The following is an 18,347-nucleotide window of genomic DNA, read 5'->3' on the forward strand; positions in this document are numbered from 1 at the left end:
CAGTGAAGGTCGCATTCACTAGCATTCAACCAGAGTCTTTCAAGGTAATAATGTTCTCCAACATCCCCCAATTCAATCTCATTAACACATAACACATTTCAATGCACACACAAGCATTTCTGCTGTGAGCCAGCATGTGAAAACGACCCTGCATTTCCTTATACTGTTGATGCAGGTGTAATGTGCTTGATTAAAACATAGACATAAGTGCACACACAACTCACCCACCCACGCCCACACGCAAGCAAACTTGACTGTCTTTGGCCCACCATTGTTCCCTGGCACTGAGGCAGTGCAGGGCTAAGTGAGGGGCCCTGATGGATACCTACCAGACACAGACCACCAATAAAGGTGTGAGAAGAGGAGACACAGAGTAAATGACGGAATATTCAATAGGGGACTTGAAGATGGCAGAAGATAGCAGAATAAAGAGTGAAAGAAAGTGGTAGGGAATTGGAGAAAAGTCTATTGTCCCCTTTATTCAAATGCACAGGTGTGTAATAGGTACGCTTCACCTGTGTACGGTGAAACGGGATGCCGGTTAACTTTATGGAAAAAAAGAAATCCCAAACTCCGCTCGTTAAGATTGAGGTGCTACACATGTATTAGCAGAAATGATATTACACTTACTATAAGGTCTAATGCATTTTAATGAGACACAGTATTATGTTTGACATCAACTGCATACCATTTTGCAACACTATGACCCATTGACATTTTACTAATGATCCAGCTTAAGGTAATAGGTGACAAGGGTAGCTCATGCCTACCGCTACAGTAGTACAGTAACTGATAATGATACAGACAGTAAGCTACCCCTAATTTCTTTATATTTTGCTTCCAGGGAGCCGAACTTTCTTGTAATTTTTCAAAGTGAGTTTGATTAATAGTTCGCCAGCCTTTCTGAAGGTCTTTCCAATCATTTCCTTTGGACACTGCCTGCTTTTTTCATTCATTTTCAGTTCAGTCCTTGCACTTGACCATTTTCAAAGATGTGATTTTTTTTGTTTGTTTCCTTGCTTCTTAAGCCACTTAACACTGACCTATGAATCATTCAAGCACAAAAAAGGTGTGAAGCTGAATGGATGAACAGACTTTGTGTCGACATATATTATTACTATTACATGGAAGGGTGGCTGTCAAGAAGCCATTCTTAAGCAAGAGAAACAGGGAGAAAAGGCTGAGGTATGGAAATGAACAAAAAGACCTGAAAATCAGTGGCAACAGGTCTTATGAAGGGATAAATCCTCCCCAGAACCTATACCTGAATATCACTGAAGCAGTGTGGGATCATCTTGACAGAGAACGGAACAAAAGGCAGCCAACATCCAAAGAAGCGCTTTGGAATCACAAGAAAACTTGTCTGAAAGGGTTCAGGCTATGCTGAAGAATAAAGGGGCTCATAGCAACTTGACTTTAAAGCTTGTTAGAATTGTACAAACTTTCTTTTTGGCTGATGTATTTGCACATGTTTGAATTAATCTCTGTAAATATTTCTTTTTTTCTCTGGTATTATATAAAGTCATTTGGGATCACTGAAGACTTTTTCATGGTACTGTAAATGTTTAACTCATTAAGTTACTGTTTTAATTACAGACAGCTGCACCCCATGATTGAATGTGCCGTGTACACGTGGCATTATGGTGAGGTTAGCTTACTCAAATGAGTGGGCAATTAACATTAAATTAGTTAATGCTACTTGTGGGTATTTTATTAGAATGAAATGAATGAATTCTGTCAGAAAGTAAAGATGTGAAGGTGTAACTCGTGCCCCAGGCAAAGTAAACAGCACAGCACCAGTCAACATCCCCGTACACACAAAAAAAAAAAAGTTTTGAAAGCTTCACTAAAAGCAAAGTTCTTTACTGAACTCCTTTGAGGCCACACACGTCACATAGAGCACGAATCAGTGTCTTAACACAACAAAATGTCACTGACATAAAGGGCTACAGTGGGGAGAAAGCAACATTCATACAAAAAGTAAATTACTGTTTGAATGTGCAAAACACAAACAATTTAAGCAGCCCGGTGGCCATTCAACCGGCGGCGGTGAAGTGGAAGCTACTGTGTGGCACTTAAATAACAAGGGTGTGAAGTGACAGATGAGAGAGCAAACACATAAAAGGTCAAGACCCTTTGCATGCTGAGAGAGGGGAATTTGTTGTAACTTGAGTGCTGTATTTTAAAAAGCAGTGCTGGAGTCTTGAAACTTAAGGCGCTGAAATGTTTTCGTCAAAGGTGTCTCAAATTTTAATTTCTACTGGCAACAAACAGTCTCTTCAAAGTAATTTTTTTCTGCACTCTATGGATTAACATGATAATATGTCGTGAATTTCAGAATAGTCAAATAGTAAAACCCTCATTCCGGATGCCAAGTTACAATTTCATGAAGATTTGTCTTTCTTTCAGCTTCATCTTCTTAACTCTCCACCCGCCTCACACCATCCCTCTGACAGTGGGACACATAATCAGGTTTTGCAAGATTCATGTGTAGATTAGCAGCCACCTTCCTTCAGATAAGAAGCTGCACTGATAAAGCCTGTCCTGGGAGGCACATGGCTGTGATGAAACACCATATCTGACATGAGCAAATCTGTCAAGAACACAATTAAAACACTGTCTAGCCATATCTCCCTAAACTTCACTTATCCCTGCCGATCTCTTCTCTCTTTTGGAGGGGAGGATGACAAATTCTGACTAAAACTAGATAATCCATGCAAACGTGGAACTAAACTCGAAGTTTTCCATAAGGTAGAGATAAAAGTAGTGTACTCTCACTCATTGTGTATTAGATTGTGATCAGATGGTAGAGTGACACAAAATAGATTAAAAAATATTTAGCTGCAGGTAATATCATTAGAAGGCATTTAAAATAATTAAGCAGGGTGCCCCATGTACACAGGATGTAGTTCCTTGACACAGCTGGCCAGGGTTCGACATATGCCTGGGGTCGTTGCAGCATATCTTCCCCAATTACTTAGCCCTTTCCCTGTCCACCTCATGTCAAATAAAGGGCCCTAGCCCTAAAAAAAACAAAACAAAAAACAAGCTGACTTGGCCTCACAAGTCATCCTGTGATCCACAGTTAAAAAGAAATTACATTGAATAAGTAAATATAGTGCTACAGCTTTAATATATAATCCAATTCATGGAAGCCTTTTTCCAGCTAATTGTGTCCCAACCTTTCACCTTTCGGTGCACAATGAGAACCTTTCCAAAAGCTGAATATGGTCTATACACCTTATATAGGGCTGATGCAGGGTTGCTCGAGGCTTTCCATGCCAGAAAAGGCTGTAGCTGGTCTATGAAAACAGGCAAATAGGGGAAAAAAAAAGAAAAGAAAAAAAGCCAGGTGGGAGCAGCTTAATGTGTCTGGGTAAACTTGCCAGCCACGAATCCAAACATAAAATTCCACTTCACAATGGATGAAATGATAAAAAACAGCGTGTGCATCCACACAGCATCTGCATCACTGGCATTTATTTGTGTTTTTAGGCTATGCACTCTGTGTTGATGGATGCAGTTCAGATTATCTTTCTGTGATGCACAGCTGGACTAAGTCTACTAACCCCTATTGATCGGGGCCCATAACTACTGGAACATCTTTCTGCAAATAGCAGAGTCACTTCTCAATGCATCCTCTGTAAAAACCACGATCAGGATGCTTTACATTTCTTTTAGCAAGAAATGCCTGAGTTTTGCAAAATACGTCAGCACTTTGTCCGTGCCTGATTGTATATGTGCAGCTGTGCATAGAGCTTCTCCCCAAGCGGCAAAAGAAGGAGGTATTCTTCTGATAAGATCCATCACCCATAAGGGAATGGTGGCACAGACACCCATGTGAAGAAGAGATGAAAAATGTACCATCAGTCACTCAGAAGTTTTAGTTTCAAAAACAGTTATCTTCTTCTATCAGCAACACCTACAGGCCAGCTGGAGCAGCAGTAACATTACGGTCGTGTCTGCATCAAATCACAAGCAATTTCCTTTGCCTCTCCTGTAGCAGATCTTCCTCAAAGATGCCCCTGAGGGAATTATTATCTCAATAAAACGCCACAGGGGGACACAGTGCTTCCTTATACTTCTTCTTCGAACCACATTCATTATTCAGAAAGAGTCTAGAGGAGTTAGAGCTATAGGAAAACCATGAGTAGCCCTGATGTCTTGTTCTAGATGATTAAGAGATATCTAACAGCTCAGAGTCGTATCATTAATAACATTTTATTCACCTTTCTAGTGTCTGTTGGCAGTGACAGCTCAGGCAAGTTGAAACTGTATGCTTACTATAGCATGAATGGACATAATAAGTAATAAGAACACCTCATATATATGTCCCCACAGCTATAAGGCTTTTTAACAGTGACTGATGACATGTTCTTCTCAAATATATTTATTTATTTAGACATTTATTATTATCATTATCATCATCATTATTATTATTATTATTATTATTGTTGTTGTTGTTGTTGTAGTTGTCTAATATACAATCATTGTAAATATTTAAAAAATGCTGAGCTACTTGACAAATTTGAATTCCCCCCACTGTGGGCTGAATAAAGTATTTTTGTCTATTTCTATTTATATTCTATTATAGAGCAGTAAATAGGATTATTGTATCAGTAGCAGGATCATTCTACATGTCTGGCATTATTATAGCTATGTGCAAACACGCAGCAGTTGAAAAAGATGTGTGAATGCCTGGCTAACAGAGTTTCAGTTATGTTTCCCTTGGCGATGAAGCTGTGATTGTCACTTTATGCTGAAGTTGTTTTCAAGTAATGAGGGGTGAGGCAGTCTTATGTAACTGGAGCCTGTTTGAATTAACAGAATTGAATGAAACATGTGACAAGGTGTGATTAGCTATCCATAAATCTCACTGGGTGCTTATTGGCAGATGGGTCTTTTGTCAAGGTAATTTGTTCCACAGAATAACCAGGTAGATAATTACATGTTGTTGTAGCTGTTAGGACCATTGTGTTAAAAACAGTGAATATTCAGAGAAAACAAAGAGGGTAATTGTATGAAGCTGACCTGGGGCAACATGTTTTTTTTCTGTCTTTGCTGACCTAATTGAGTTAATCATTTTTCTTTGGGAACCCAAACTTAAATGCAAATTTAAAGGTAAACAGAGCAGATGCTTGTTCAGTTTATGTAAAGGTCCCACATTCTGATCTTGGCAGGCCTCAAATTTTCTTGCACATATAGGCTCAGTTGCATCAGATTAGACCACTATTCATCCGGGATACAAATAAACATGATAGGGTATTAAGAGGCTGGAGCGGAAAGGGGTGTGACGAGGGTGTTGAATTTCATGTCAAACCACCTGGAGTGGAGACACTTAAAGCGCGCTGTTCCAAAGTGCCAGCGCAGTAGAAAGAAGTTAGTCATTCAGAGAGGGCCAGACCACCCGAATAACTACACCATTAACTGTAGTGGACCGATCAAAAAAATTGTTTTTGCATCCTCTCAGGTGATGGAGAGCAGGATCAGACCCCTCAGCCTGGCCGGGCACACCGCCAACCCTCTTGGCTTGCAGATGCCCCCTTCCCTCCTGCGCGCTCCGCCACTTTTTCTCCGGGCTTGTAACCCTGCTCTGGACAGAGGATATCCCCGGACCCCGAAGTGTGCCAGATGCAGGAACCACGGCGTGGTCTCTGCGCTGAAAGGCCACAAACGCTTCTGTCGCTGGAGAGACTGCGTTTGTGCAAAGTGCACACTGATAGCGGAGAGGCAGCGGGTGATGGCCGCGCAGGTGGCACTGAGAAGGCAACAGGCTCAGGAGGAGAGCGAAGCCCGGGAACTCCGGCTCTTGTACCCCGGCTCAGCAATCGGAAGGGAGGCAGGAATCCCTCAGGGGTCACCCATTGGCACTGGGGTACCAGCATCTTGCAGCAACACTCCAGCAGCTCCGAACTTTGACGTTTTTGAAGCTCAGAATCATAAGGATGGTGAGTTGACATTAAAAAATATTTGGAAAATTTTATTTGGACTGTTAAAATTATTGAGTAACTTCACATTGATATAGACACCTTCTCATCTTAATTAATAACATGAATCGATGTTCTCAATATTCTCAATCGAGTGTTTTTGTTTGTTTTATTTGGAGTTTGAGCTACTGTGAAGTTAATCAAAGTTTTACGCATGGCAGTTGGATGACTTTGGAGATTTTACGCGTAACATGTCGCAGACATGACTATATGCGCAGGTTATTAAACATCACTTTTTTCTATTTCAACCATTTTCAGATGACAAACTCAGCAAATACAACATTTACAACGGATTCATGGGTCGAGCCCTCTTTGCACCCCACAGCGCCCGAGTGCCTTCTCCAAGTGACAAGAAGGAGCTGTCTCCAGGAAAGGACAACACAGCTTCACTCACGGGTGACAGTGGAACTCCGTCACCGCTGTGCGATCGGCTCTCAGACCAGACACAGAGTCCGCAAGAGTCGCTTTCCTCCTCTGATACGGAGTCAGAAAGCGAATCGGAGAAACCAAAGGGCAGCCCGACTCTTGGGCGTGACCCCACCGACATCATGGCCAAGATCTTCCCCAATCAGAAACGCGACACCTTGGAGTCTATGGTGAAAACGTGCAAAGGTGACATTGTGAAATCCATTGAGCTGGTCTTGAGCTCCAAAGAGAACAAACTTGATTCTAGTAGGCCTATGTCTCCGTCTACTCTTCCCGGTGCGTTCAGGCCCTCTGTTGGACTGTCTGGAGCGCTCGGAGCTCTGGGGAGCAAGTCCGCCTTCTCCCCGCTCCATGTGCCACCGGGCCCTGGGGGAGATAGCCTTTACGGGCTAAACCCTCGCCTCGGTGTGAGTCCCCTACGGTTGACCTACTCATCCGCAAGCGGCAGTATGGCAGGTTTTATGTCACCATACATGACATCGGGACTGATGCCAATGTTGGCTCTGCGCCCACCGTTGGACTCACATTCCTTTCCAGGCATTATCCGAGACTTTTCTTATATTCAGAGCAAGGAGTCCCTATGCAATACAGGCCTTTACACTAGACTTAACAATGACAAATGAGACATTTAAATCGATCCATGACAAATATCTTTAATTAGCGTTGTTGTAAATGGGCTTTCAGAAATACCTTTTCAAGTGCCTCAAACCATGTGCTGATTAAAATGACTGCATTTCGACATGATTCCTTTCAAACTTCTGTGTAAAGATGGTTTAATATTAATAAAGTTATCTGGTTTTATGAAATATAAATTTTGTGTGAATATCTATCTATCTATCTATCTATCTATCTATCTATCTATCTATATATCTATCTATCTATCTATCTATCTATCTATCTATCTATCTATCTATCTATCTATCTATCTAATTAATAAAAAAAACTGACCGTGACTAAAATGTGTTTTAATTTGTGAATGAGCTATTTTAAATTAATAAAAAATAGTTTAGCGACCTCTAAATGCCTTTCACTAATATCTAGAATAAAATCTAGAATACTAGCTACAGTAAAACATTGCGCATAAAGGTAAAGGAAATCTGTAAATAAATAAATGAGCGTCAATGTTCCCGCCCTCTCTCCTTGAGTGATATTCTCACTTGTGATTGGCCCAAGTGATTGAATGAGCTTTGATTCCAAGCCAATAGAGAGCATCAGCAGCGTCACGTGATGTCATGTTTCAGGAAGTCAGGACACAGCCAGTTAAACGGTGGCACTGTATCATGAGTTTGAAACACCCTTGAGCGGGATTTTAATGAAGCAGGAGGCAGGCAGTGAATTGAAATGCGTGTCCACATTATTATTGCAGCTTTCTTTTGGTCTGGTCTTGTGGACTCGCGGAAAGTTAGAGGAATATCTTCGTCCTGTAAGTTCTCTGCCCCGTTTTAGCTTAAAGCTAAGTAGCTGTCATCACATTTATTGATAACCCTGCGTGTGTTAAAGCTCGTACAGCCTCAGCAGAGACACTCTGTTCTAAGTTCCCATAAAGCTTCAATCACTGAAGGTTGTCCAGCTGTACAAAGCATGGGGCAAGGGCATGAGACGTAGTTTCTTACAAACACAACTGATGTAAATCCATGTCAGTTACTTTGTTTGGCTTTATTTGTAGTTGTAGTTTGGGGTCTTCACCAATTAGCTTCTTTCTTTACCCCTCTTTTTTTCTTTTTCTCACAGACAAAAGGTTTTACAGGGAGAGGAAGTCTTTTTTGTGCATTGACGGGTCGAAAATGATCCCCTTCGAGCAGGTGAACGATGACTACTGCGACTGCGCAGACGGCTCTGATGAACCAGGTAAAAGGATATATAGTCAAGTGAGCGTCTGTTTACCAATGTGGGTAAACGGTGCGTAATCACTGTACATTTGTACAGTGTTAATTACTTACTAAACTCGCAGAGCTTCTGAATATGGTGAAATAAATATTCGACTTTGCTTAGTATTCTGTTTATGAATATGCGTTTTTTTTTTTTTTTTGACATGATACATGGACACTGCAGTCAACTGACCACCGGATATTCCAGCATACTTTTAACAACCTTTTTCCTATTCTTTTTATCATTATTGGTAACTCACAACTCACTTAAATCTGGTCAAGCAAGTGTGATTAGGATAGTGATCAGTGATACATGTTGCCAAAACTTCACAATCTCCACTGTTGTCATTGACACACATTTCTCTTTTCATCATCTCATCAACATGATACATCTTCAGGGTGTCTTCATCTTCTGAACTGGGCATTCAGCATTCTTGCATGTCCTGAATTTTACAAAAAGAGCGCTTTTCTAAGTGTATGTGATGGGACACAGTTCTTCCATTGTTGGGTTTTATACTCGTGTGTGAGTTTACACGCTTGGCATCGTGCAACAACTCGCCTCACAGAAGTTTAGAGTGGTACTTCCCCTTAAGGGAGGCTCATGTAGTGTGTCAGAGACATGTCTATATAATCTAAATAATCCTATTAATATTGTTTTTAGACACTTGTAGTTACAATCTGAGCCTGTTAAAGGTCAATCTGGGAACCTGTCAGCTATAGTCTAATAGTTATGCCTCTGGGGTCGCCGGTCAAGATTCTGGATTTCTGGTGTCGTCAGCAGATCTCCATGTAATGGTTTTCCAGACCAAGACTTCTTCTCCTGTGTTGCTAGTCATTGTTTGAATTCATAGAAATGCAAAGAGCTAATCAATGTTTGACAAAAATGTTTGACAATATCACTTTCTCAGTGGGGGTAAACAAAGTCGGACTGGACTTGTCTTTCGTGGGATTATTCATGCAAAGACGTTTGTAAGGGAGCGTTCCAACACTATCGAGGCTTGATAGTGGTGGGCAGCTAAAGAAAGGATAAAGACAGTGTTGTTTATACTGCCTGAACAGATCTACAGCTTGTGATGTAGTCTTCATTGTTTCAGATACTACAGAAGCCACAATAAGATGCAGAAAGTAGCCTGAGTCGTCTGACCTATCATTCTTTCTTTACTTTGCTGAATATCACACACTTGTGAATGTATGAATAGTTGGGCACAGAGTGTATCTTTTTCTCCACAGCTAGCTGGAAGTTTCTAGATTCTGTTCTGCATCTCAAAAGATTCTCAAAGGACTGTTTGGTCAGCACTGCTTGAACTAGAAATGGAAGCCAGATAGTCTGTCCCTTTGTAACAGATTCTGTATATTTATGGGACATATCCGTTGATAGGGATTATTCAGAGGCAAAAATATGTTCTTTAGCTTCGATGGGAAGTTTCTTCCCTTGGTTTACGTCGCAGCAATTTTGTGGTTGCTGGTTAGAAACCTAAGACAAGAAAATAGTGCCCATATTGAACTATATTGGAAATGTCCATCAGCATGTAGTGAGAAAACAATTATGAATTTTCAGATTCGTACATATCGACCTTTTTTGGTGCTGGTTTTCAGAAAAGTTTTGAATAAGTCTATCTGTTATTCAGAGGTGCGTGTAATCGATCCTAAAAAGACTGAAAAATGATTTTATTTTGGAGGATAAGAAATGATTGTCCCAACCTTGATGGAAAAGATAGAAGTGTCATGATAATCACCACGAACTCTTCACTTATACGAGGCTCTCTGTCTGAATCAGAAGCCTTGTAAAGAGGATGAACAGTGAGAGGCTGCTGTTGGTTTTTATTGAATATCAGAAATGAAGAGAAAAAAATATCCGTAGGGGGTCGGCCGAAAGGGTCATTAATTAAACTGTAACACGGCCAGCATCAGGATAAGCACCCTACTGAACCTCTTTACCCACTACAAAGGGAGCAGAACAAGCAAGTAGTTAATGAAGCCAACTGAACTTGTCGAGTGTAATTATATCAACGAGATTGTGGAGTGACTGAAGTCAGATTTATTTATTTTTTTTGTCAGATACAAAATGTCTCGTGTAGTGAAAACAGGTGATGATGAAGGTGAACATTCCCCAGCCCCCCAAAGCAGATATATTATGGCTGTGTCCAGTTTGTGACCTTTGTCAAGAGTTCTTAGTTACATATTCCTAACAAGGGCAAAATGAGGTGAGAGGTTGAATCTGGATCAAAGGCTAGTTTACCTCCTCTAAAAAAAACCAAAAACATGTTTTTCCGTTTTAAGGGCTGGTACCTCAACGTTAACGCACAATAGACCGGTGCCACAACTCAACAAATTTTTGAGGCTTGTTTTTAAGTCCTGAACCGGTGGAAACACACACTCATCAATGAAATATACAACAACACCGACATGATTAAACTAAAAGGCTTGTGCCATCTCTAAAAGTGCCTGCAACTGCCTGGGCATGCACAGTTTTCTGATGGATTGGTTTTTGAAAGTGAGTGCTACATACTCTGCTGACCTCTTCTCTTGGCTCCACGCAGGCACCTCAGCTTGTCCTCAAGGCCGATTTTACTGCACCAACCTTGGTTTTCGCCCGCACTACATCCCATCATCACGAGTAAACGATGGCATTTGTGGTAAGGCTGTGTTGTTAAACTGTGTTATTCTGGCTAAAAAAAAGTTTCATTAAACTTTGCAAAGGTTTTGAAGCGGGGTAGTGCTATAGTTAAGAACAGATCTGTTCAGAAAACAACAACAACAACAACAAAACTGTTGTATGTATGCTCCTTCTGTTTTAAAAGGGATGCTTTCAGATAGCTGTGAGGTTTTAATCAAAATAACTTAGAGTTCTCATTTAAATGTGTAAAAGGTTACACGGTTTGTCCACATATCGTGATGTCAAGAAGCTGACATGTTAATGTAAACACTATCACTTCTTTTTATAGTACAAAGAGTCAGAAGGAACGGCAAGCTAAATGCGGCTGCCTAACATACAAATGCACTGGTGTGCACACTTGCTTTTCTTGGAAACATCCTGCACCTTTTCCTCAACGCTCTTCCCCATTGTTTCTTAAAATCTGCCACGTGCTATGCCTGATTACGTAGCTTTGCAGCCCGCTTTTGCTTCCACTTTTGTTTTCCCATGGCTTTTCATTCGGGATAAACTCATGACATTCTTTTATCGACATCGTTTGTCTCCAGCATAGCAACGGCAATAGACCTCATGCAACCATTGAAAGAACAAAAATGGAAAGGAATGAGAATTGAAAGAGCAGCAGGGGAATGTTTCCACAAGCCTCCCTCACCCTTTCGCCTCTCCTTTATTCTACTCCCACTTGCCTTCTTATACCTTCCCTGCCATGAGTGTAGCCACTTAAAAGCGAACACATCATCGCTTTTCTTCGTCTTTCTAGTAGTTGAGAGGTGTTCATTGGCTTCCTTTTTTGGGCTGTAACGTTCTCATTCCACTGGTCATCACTGGGGTTCTGGGTAATTGAGAAAATGTCACACTGTGCCCACTCTCCTGGTGAAACATTCAGCAAAAGCCAGATCAGAGCCCTCGTAGCACAACATGCAGCTGATGTTAAAAGTGCTTGATGTCAAGAGATCCTGCCTGAGCCAGAGAGAGCTATCATACAGGCACAAAGATCCAGTCTCCATCTTTAATGGTCAGTTACTGGCCAGATCAACAATATCTGCCTTAAAGAGAATGCGCTGATGCTTGTATCATAGATAGATACAGATGAAGTAACAAATAACCTGTGTGATGTTGTGCTAAAGGCGTTATTATTACTGCTACAATGATATGACTTGCAACATATAGGCAAATTCATCAGTTTAAGATATTAAACTCGGGTGTATTCATGGTGGCTGCATTCCACCTCTGTATCTTTGTAAGATAACGAGGGGAAGAAAGCTGTAGAAACTATTAACAAACCAAGACCTTATAGAGTAAAATACAATGTAAAAAAAATGGCCATATTTTGTCTCGTAAGATTAAAATAATATACCGAGTGTTGCCCCTGTACTTTCATGTCACAGTGTTGCACTTTTTTCAGACACGATTGCACTTGGTTATGCAGAAAAGCAAATAAGTTGGGACTCAGGGAGAGAATAAAGTTTCTGCATAACAGATGAGTAATTGTAGCAAGTCTCAAATAAACAATCGGTATTTGTGAGGTGAATTGTTCAACATACTGCGCAGCCCTAATTACTAAATATACACTATAAGTATAATAGCTCTATTTACAGATTATGGCACATTAGAATAAGTTATTTGCAGATGTCAGTTATTCACAAGCTAAATAAAAAATGGTCTGAAAACAGAACTGGTCACAGTTCATGTGATGTTGTTGTCTGCCTCGTTTTCTTTTCTCTGATTTTGGCTTGATTTTGATGCCAAATGATGAGTTTGATCCTCTTATTGATAGATAGATACATAGATAAATACTTCATTCATCCTCTAGAGGAAATTCAAAATGACTGATTTAGAATAAAGACATATTGTTCACCTCTCTGTGCTGACATGTTGTCTTCTCTGTTTTCTTGTGTGTACATTGGACTGGTTTCTCCTGTGTCTCTTGCCAGATTGCTGCGACGCTTCAGATGAATACAACAGCCACGCTCGCTGCCAGAACACTTGCTGGTCAGTTGAATCCAAAAGCTGAGATTCACTATTTTTGAAAAGGGCACAAAATTGGTTCGGTGAAAGTAAATCTGAATGAGAAACTGATATTTAGCTGGATGTGAAACCGAGCTTTTTGGAGCATCACTGTTAAGACAAACAACCAAAAAAGGGGTTATTTGTTTTGCTCTTAATAGATGGCTACCTATCAATAACAAATGCATAATGTACTGCTAGCTGCACTGTTAGCTACATTGCTACACACCAGTGTTGACTCAGTCACTGTGCCACCAGGGGGCATAATGTCACTAAGATTAAAAGCTGGATGCAGCTCACACTTACTCTTGTAAGCTCCTACAGCATTGTTGGGAGGAGATTGTGTATGTTTGAAGCACCTCTGATTCACAACCTCATTACAAATTTTTCTCCATTTGAAATCGTTCCTGTCATCCAGAGGCATTTTGCACTCGGATAGTTTAACTCATAAAGGAAGAAGACTTCATGCTGCACTGGTGGTGTGTCTGTGAATACTAATATTTCTCGGAACTCTTTTTCCTGACAAATCTGCTTTATCACCTTCGCTCTTCCCTGCATTACAAAGATTAACCAAACTGGGATGCAGAAATGTAAACCCACTACTTCTATTTACCGTCCTCCATGATGTCAGTCATTGCTATTCCCCTCGAAACCCACATGCACGCAGAGTTTATATCATTATGTTTTCAAAAGGTCTATGTTTGCCAGACTTCAAAAACAATTTGGTTGAACCACACAGCATTAGCCTCCATCTTATTTACTTTTCTATTTTTCCCATTTGGATTCCTGCTGCACCGCAGCCCCTTAAAAATTGGATTCAGCATTTTGGTGACCTTAGCAGGAGTGGTCGAGGTTTTTTTTTTCTTTCTCAGTAATGACGAGGCTCTGCGTCTTCTCTCTTGGCTTTCCTCCAGGAATCTAGGACAGAGGGAGCGAGAGTATGTGGAGGGCCAGATGAGGACCTTGGATGAGGGTTTGCGTCTCAAGCAGCAGCTGATCGAGGAGGGAGTGCTGCTCTGGAGGGAGAAACAGGTCATTTTCTGAAGTTATAAAACATGTGCAGTTGTCGGAAACAGAGGTTCGGCAACATCGAGGTTTTCCCTCTTTATACACAAGAATTAAAATCTTGTTTCAACTTTGTCTGCTTGATACAGGATAAAAAGTATCCTCTTCTAATTAGGAATCCTGAACTGTTGCAGGTTAGCCTGTGTACTGTAGTTACTTTGAACCTTTCTGGAAATTAAAGGTTAAACTGAAACTATTTGCAAAGGGAGACACTCTCAAACTCTAGATGTCACCAGAGCAAAAATATCAGAAACACAGCAGAGACTTAAATTAATAGTACAGTCATTTAAAATCAGTGCAAATGGGGTTCTGCTTAACAAATCAAGATGAAGAGTCCACATTCATATTTGTAAGACATCTTGATGCTCGCCTTTTTTTTTTTTTTTTAGATGGTGTTTTTATGAAGTTCCTGTGAATAATCAGTATCTTACCTGCAGCATACAGAATCCTATCAGCATTTGGAGAATGGGAAGCTTTCCTTACAGCTGAGCTGAAAGCTACACGGGGGCCAATGTTTAAACCGCATCACATCTTTATGAAAACATTTATTTTCACTTCCTCCAGCGCAGAACGTGCTCAACGTTGCTCTTGAGGAAAAGTAACGGAGGTTCAAATAGATTTTGATATATCATAAGACTGCATGTCGCTGGCTGTTGACATTCTTCTCTTATTTCTTAGCAGAGCAGCTTTTTTTGCTCTCTGCCCTGTAATTTTCTACTGCTGGTAAACACATCACGGAAGTTTCCTTCAAAATTAGCATAAAAATGTGCAACCTGCTCCTTATTTGTTGCGGTTCCATGAAGCTATTGTTTGTTGTTGTAATCTTCTATAGATTTAATTAACTTACTTTTGCTGTCATTGTAACTTTGGTGTTATCACCTAGCTAGCTGGCTAACACACTTGAAGGATGGGGACTTTGAGGTTAATTTGCTTTAAGATGTGCTTGCCTCTGAGGATTTCTATTCTGAGTAAGCAGCTTGTGTTCTGTGGTGCTGTTATATCCTGCATGTTATCGGCACCTGCTGCCACACACGTCTGTTGTGCCACCAGCACCAGTTTCCAATACCAACCGCAGCCTATTGTGGAGTTTATTTTTGCCCTGTTCAAGTGAGATGTTTACTGCTCTTACAGCGTTTCCTTGTCATCATTTGGTAAACCAGTTCATGCATTTTCCCATTTAAGCATGTACAGTATATATATCTAATTTAAATGGTGTATTTCCTATTCAAATTCTTTTCACTTACAAACATCATCATTATTGCCAACCTTGCAACTGCTCTCAGGCAGTAAGAAGCAAATGGTTATGAGTAAGTAAGCACAATGAATGAGTATGTGAGTAATCTGGCCCATTTTAAATCAACCTCCCCGCTTCTATAAAAAGAACTTTTAAGATTTGTTGAAACTGCAGTTTATCTCGCTCTCTCTTTGTACGTTTACTTCGTCAAGCAAATGTTTCTAGAAATGTCGGAACACTGTGTAAGATGTGAATTAAAAACGGCATGCAGTGATGGTCATAAGTAATTTACTGCCCAAATGTGAATGAAAAATGACACAAAGACAACATATCACATGTTTAAACACGTGTTTTAGATCACTCTGTGAGAGAGTGGAAATGGACAACATGGATGCTGTTTTAAAAACAATTATCCACAATTATTCCACAAGTCCATGGCTTTTCATCTTGTTTGGGGCAGGCCACAGTCTGGTAGAGGGTGAGTATTGTGTCTTGCTTATCCTGAGGGGAAGTAACGGCGAAATGATTTGCACTGGGTGGTTTACAGCGTTCTTCTGTGCTACTCACTGTTTTATATTGGAGCTTCTGGCAAATATTTGGCAACATAATTGTAAAATATAACATATAAACATCAACATCGGATGCATCTATATAAATATATATTAAAAAAATCTTGAAGAATCAACCAAGAAAACAGGAAATTTGAGTCTGGAAATAGAAAATATGTTGAAAGCCTGACAGTTAAGAGTTCAGGTGTTAATTCAGCTCAGATCTATCATCCGTTGAAAACATTTCTAAAACAAAAATGGTTGAAGGTTAAACTGTTGAACACCCGTAATCCCTTATCACGCAAGAATGTGAAAACATCTTTTTAAGAACCACAGTTCAACAGCTGGTCTCCCCAGTTCCCAAACACTGACAAAGTGATGAGGTGATGCAACACAGCAGCAAACATCCCCCTGTCCGCATTTTCTCCTGAAACAGGTTGCAGCTTCAGAATGAGCATGTTTTATTCAAAATTCAACAAAAACTCTCAGTTTCAACATTTGACATGTTGTCCATGTTGTTTTGATGTCCTTACCGTTCTGCTTTCTGTACATTTAAACCATTTTAACCCGGAGCAGATTAGATGTTTGTAGGCAACATTTAGAAGTTGCAGTGATCTTATCCCTTAATGCGTTATTGTGCTTTAAGAAAACTGTTGAAACATTTTTTGAGTCATTTGAAAATATGCAGCGTGGACTCTGAAGGACTCATTGAAGCTGCGGCACAGTTTACAGTTCTGTGACTTTCTCAGGGTTGCCCTGGATCCTTGTTATTTTATGCTTTATTGTTTAGAAATCATCTAGTTTCAAGGCATTTTGAAGCCTTTCACAGAACTGCTTTTGTTATCTATTTGATAAAAACATGAAATGGAAAATCCAGTTTGAAAGATGCCACTTTTGATGAAGTACACACATTTGACTAAGTAGATTTGCCAGAAGGCAGGCACACACACACACACACACACACACAACAGACATGTCTGAGTTGCCAGCTGAGGGTCTCTGGGATTTTATCCCGCTCACCTCTTAACTTGTTCTTTTCCCTTTTTTCCTCCCGTGTTCTTTCTCTGTGGCAGCTGATTGGCATATTGAGGCTGAAGTGTCACCCAGTCCTTCTAAACTTGCCGCTCTTTGTGATCCTGTTCTCTCAGAGCGTCTTTTTTTGATATGGGAAGGTTACTTTGGGGCCGTCGTGTTGGAAACCTTACACAAATAACTCAAACATGAACTCCTCCTGTGGTTCAAGGGTTAAAGACAAAACAGCTGCCACAGAAGCCACTTGTTAGTGTTTTTTAATCAAATTGCCAGCCTTTATTTAATGAAAGCTTAAGGTAGCATTGACAAGAACTCGTTATTCAACAATTTGCTCACAAGGAATTGCAGCATATTCAAGGCCCATTCGAAACTGTCTTTTTTTTCTCCATCTGAAACTCAACAACACTGTGTTTTTACGTTTATATGGAAACGTAAACTGAGATTTATGTGCAAACTTTGCACATTAGTTTTCAGGATTTTATTCTTTCCTTTAACACTCTAGGGGAACTTTTTACAATACAGTTGCGTTATTCAGAAGTAAATTTCGTCTGGTACGCTGATAAGAGGGCTCATAAATCACTGCTGCAAACTGAAGGTGGCAAAGTAAACAGCATGGCCTAGAAAGGTAGTCATCCCTGGCTGAGCCACGCAGGATCCATCACAGCGTTATGAGAGTCTCTGAGGAGAGATTGGAAGGCTGAATTCACACACGTGTGGACACATATACACAAGCAGGAGGCTGTTGTGCTTTGGTATTAATTGGTCCATTACAGAGAGTGATGATGGGCTATGTTTGGTTGTCATAAGCTGTCGGTTTTGGTTTGACAGCCACACCTTCTGATGCAGATGATTTAATGAGTCCATTGCGTGGAACCGACAGCTGTTTGGAAAAGTTTTCGTAAAGACACGGGCTGGTTCTGGTCGGGAGGTACATCTACTAATGCATAAGAAAGATGGAGTCCAAACATTTCCTTAAAGATTTGCGCTCTGGCCTTGTTCCTTTTTTGTTGTTTTGAAACTGTAAACGATGGAAATGATCCAAGTAGAAATGGGCCAAATTTAGCTAGCTGACTTAGCTTGTTAGCTAAGTATCCTTTTGAAGATCAGTTAATCTGTTCCCAATAAGAAAGATTTTGACAAAACTTTTGCATGACACTATATTCTTTTAATGCAACGTTGTATTTCCCAAGTAAAAAAAAAAAAATACTCATAGATTTTTGGATAACAAAGTTCTCATCATCATCATCATGCTTGCAGTAAAAATGCTGCTCATGTGCATCATGTTCATCCTCTTAACTAAATATCCGAGCATTTTAATTAAACATGAGGAACTGCTGATGGCTGATCTTTCTAAATAAAAACTTTTTTAAAATACCATTTTTGAGATGGCCTTTAATTTTCGCACATAATCTTATTGCAGGTCATCCAATAGTTCTTGAAATATTTGACTCAAAACTAGAGATGCACAGATATATCGACATAACATCGGTGTCGGCTGATATTAAGCTTGTTGACAGCAGTCGGCCT

General features: G+C 40.3%; 2 protein-coding genes across 2 annotated transcripts in view; both read left to right on the plus strand.

Moving 5' to 3' along the window:
- Window positions 1-5,361: 5,361 nt before the first annotated feature.
- On the plus strand, window positions 5,362-7,225 carry LOC142368466 (doublesex- and mab-3-related transcription factor A1-like). Its single transcript, XM_075450641.1, has 2 exons — window positions 5,362-5,948; window positions 6,246-7,225. The coding sequence occupies exons 1-2, from the start codon at window positions 5,474-5,476 to the stop codon at window positions 7,034-7,036; spliced, it is 1,266 nt and encodes a 421-aa protein (XP_075306756.1). The 5' UTR covers window positions 5,362-5,473; the 3' UTR covers window positions 7,037-7,225.
- A 433-nt stretch (window positions 7,226-7,658) lies between these two features.
- LOC142368422 (glucosidase 2 subunit beta-like) overlaps window positions 7,659-18,347 on the plus strand; it is a 132,852-nt gene continuing 122,163 nt past the window's right edge. Inside the window, exons 1-5 of the mRNA XM_075450578.1 lie at window positions 7,659-7,836; window positions 8,145-8,261; window positions 10,822-10,917; window positions 12,869-12,926; window positions 13,856-13,973. Of these exons, the coding sequence (XP_075306693.1) occupies window positions 7,755-7,836; window positions 8,145-8,261; window positions 10,822-10,917; window positions 12,869-12,926; window positions 13,856-13,973 (471 nt within the window). The 5' untranslated portion in view covers window positions 7,659-7,754. The remainder of the gene's footprint in view (window positions 7,837-8,144; window positions 8,262-10,821; window positions 10,918-12,868; window positions 12,927-13,855; window positions 13,974-18,347) is intronic.

Source organism: Odontesthes bonariensis, chromosome 19 (assembly GCF_027942865.1).
Source record: "Odontesthes bonariensis isolate fOdoBon6 chromosome 19, fOdoBon6.hap1, whole genome shotgun sequence".
Taxonomy (NCBI): domain Eukaryota; kingdom Metazoa; phylum Chordata; class Actinopteri; order Atheriniformes; family Atherinopsidae; genus Odontesthes; species Odontesthes bonariensis.

Coding starts and splice junctions, on each gene's coding strand:
- LOC142368466 (XM_075450641.1), top strand. CDS start 5,474: ATGGAGAGCAGGATCAGACCCCTCAGCCTGGCCGGGCACACCGCCAAC. Junction 5,949..6,245: donor AGCTCAGAATCATAAGGATG/GTGAGTTGACAT, acceptor AACCATTTTCAG/ATGACAAACTCAGCAAATAC.